We start from the raw sequence: 1,968 nt of genomic DNA, 5'->3' as shown, positions 1-1,968 counted from the left end.
GAAGAAAGATGGGGCAATCTACTTCCGTAGTGATACTGCCTTGAAAACCCAAGGAGAGGTTGCTATGAGTCAGGTCTGGCTCCAGGGCACACAACAACAACAACAACATAACCTATGCTAATACTTGGCTTTAGGTATCACTCTATTACCAGCAGCCTTTGACCCAACCAGTAGCAGTGCTTTGTGTTTCAGTAGGGGATTTTCATCCATGTGCAAGAAAGAGATGTTCATGATTCTATGAAAAATAAAGCATCTTATTATACCATATGTATTTTGTTAGTGCTTCTTAAAGTGTGCTGGTCTTCCACATGTCCCATTTTTGGGAAAAGGCCATAAATGTATATAGACATCTTTGCATAGGGAATACAAAGTTTTGTCCCCTGACAAGTTACCAGTGGTTTTCTTAGTGGTAAGATTGTAGGGGAATTTTTTTCTTTCCCTTCTTCCTCTCATCTATCTATATTTTTCCCAAGAGCACAGGTTAAGTTTGCTATAAACAATATAATGAAAGATTAAACAAAACAAAACAAAACAAAAAAACCTTAGGTAAAAATTACCTAATGAGTAATCAGCTGTTCAGTGAACTTAGGGAGGCAAAATTCTTGTCTGAAATTGAAATGACAGGAAACACTAGCATTACTTCTAGAAAGAGTCTACTTGACAGTTATTTCAGATCCATTGCTGTAAGGATCCATCTCATCATCCGTGAAATGAGGATAATACTTGCCTCCTAAGGCTGCCAAGTGGATCAGGTGAGGTTCTGAGTATGTGAGCTATGTTGGGCTGGCTTTTGTCCTCTCTCTTGCACTAGCACAACCAGGATCCCATCAGACACTTGAGGGAGGTCTCAAGAGTAAGTGTCCACTCTCAATCACTCAGAGGGGGATCTATGTAGGAGATCCTGGATAGAGAAAAAGAACAATGTGGAACAAACTCAAAATCATTTGGAGAAAAAAAAGGGGGGGGGATCAGGTTTGCTGGTCCGATAGAGCCTGGTAGAATCATTAAGACTATGGCCCCTCGCTGCCCCTCAGGTTTGGAATTGAACCCACACCTGTGGCTTCTGGCCAAAAAAAAGACAGGCATATGAGTTGAACATTTACCTGAGGTAGATACACTCCTTGGCGAGAACAATCATGGGAGAAAGAAGGGCTGTTTATGCACAGGGAGACAGCTTAGGGGGCAGGGGTGCTTGAATGGATAGACACAAATAAGAGGTGACTGTCAGGAGGAAGTTGGAGGGGAACTGTTGCATTGTGGTGAATTGTGGTCAATGTCATGAGACAAAGTGTATGTGAACTGCTGTATGGAAAGTGAATTTGCTCTGTAAATTTTCACCCAAATCACAATTAAAAAAAAAAAATAGTAAGTGTCCAGGAATAAGTTCAGGTAGCTGAGAGGTTGGTGCCATCCTACCATGGGTACTGCCACAGCTGCTGGGCACTCGACTCCTTCTCATGGATCCTGTACCCTCCTAAGGCTTACAGTGCTAATGATAAACTGGAGTCCTCAGGGTGACAAAGTTCCATTGATGTCCCTGGAGTCCTCATTGAGCCAAAGCCCACTCCATACCCACCACATGACATCTATTATTTTTGTCGTTGTTAGGTACCATCACATCAGTTGGGACTCATAGTGACCCCCATTGAGTTTCCAAGGCAGTAAATCTTCACGGAAGTAGATTACCCCATCTTCCTTCCATGGACCAGCTGGTTGAACTGCCAAACTTCTGGTAGGAGTCAAATGCCTTAGGCACTGTGTCACCAGATCTTCTTTAATGGAGGTTCAGTCCACACAGTGAGATTAAGATAGGAATTACAATAAATAATATGAAAATTCCAAAACACTTGGAAACTAAGCAGTTCAATTGTAAATAACTGTTGGGCCAAAGAGAAAATTACTGTGGAAATGCAAGCATAATTTGAATTCAAATATAATTAAAACATGACATAACAATTCTTCATAATT

General features: G+C 41.4%; 1 protein-coding gene across 1 annotated transcript in view; it reads left to right on the top strand.

Moving 5' to 3' along the window:
- The window catches only part of LOC103213137 (transcription elongation factor A protein-like 4), a 1,622-nt gene extending 783 nt beyond the window's left edge, over positions 1–839 (top strand). Inside the window, exons 2-3 of the mRNA XM_007959016.1 lie at positions 736–752; positions 812–839. Of these exons, the coding sequence (XP_007957207.1) occupies positions 736–752; positions 812–839 (45 nt within the window). The remainder of the gene's footprint in view (positions 1–735; positions 753–811) is intronic.
- Positions 840–1,968: the final 1,129 nt, after the last annotated feature.

This window comes from Orycteropus afer, unplaced genomic scaffold (genome assembly GCF_000298275.1).
Source record: "Orycteropus afer afer isolate SDZICR_OR568_19922 unplaced genomic scaffold, OryAfe1.0 scaffold01321, whole genome shotgun sequence".
Taxonomy (NCBI): Eukaryota; Metazoa; Chordata; class Mammalia; order Tubulidentata; family Orycteropodidae; genus Orycteropus; species Orycteropus afer.
The sequence above is the reverse complement of the archived record's forward strand: the minus strand, read 5'-3'. Positions and strand labels throughout refer to the sequence as shown.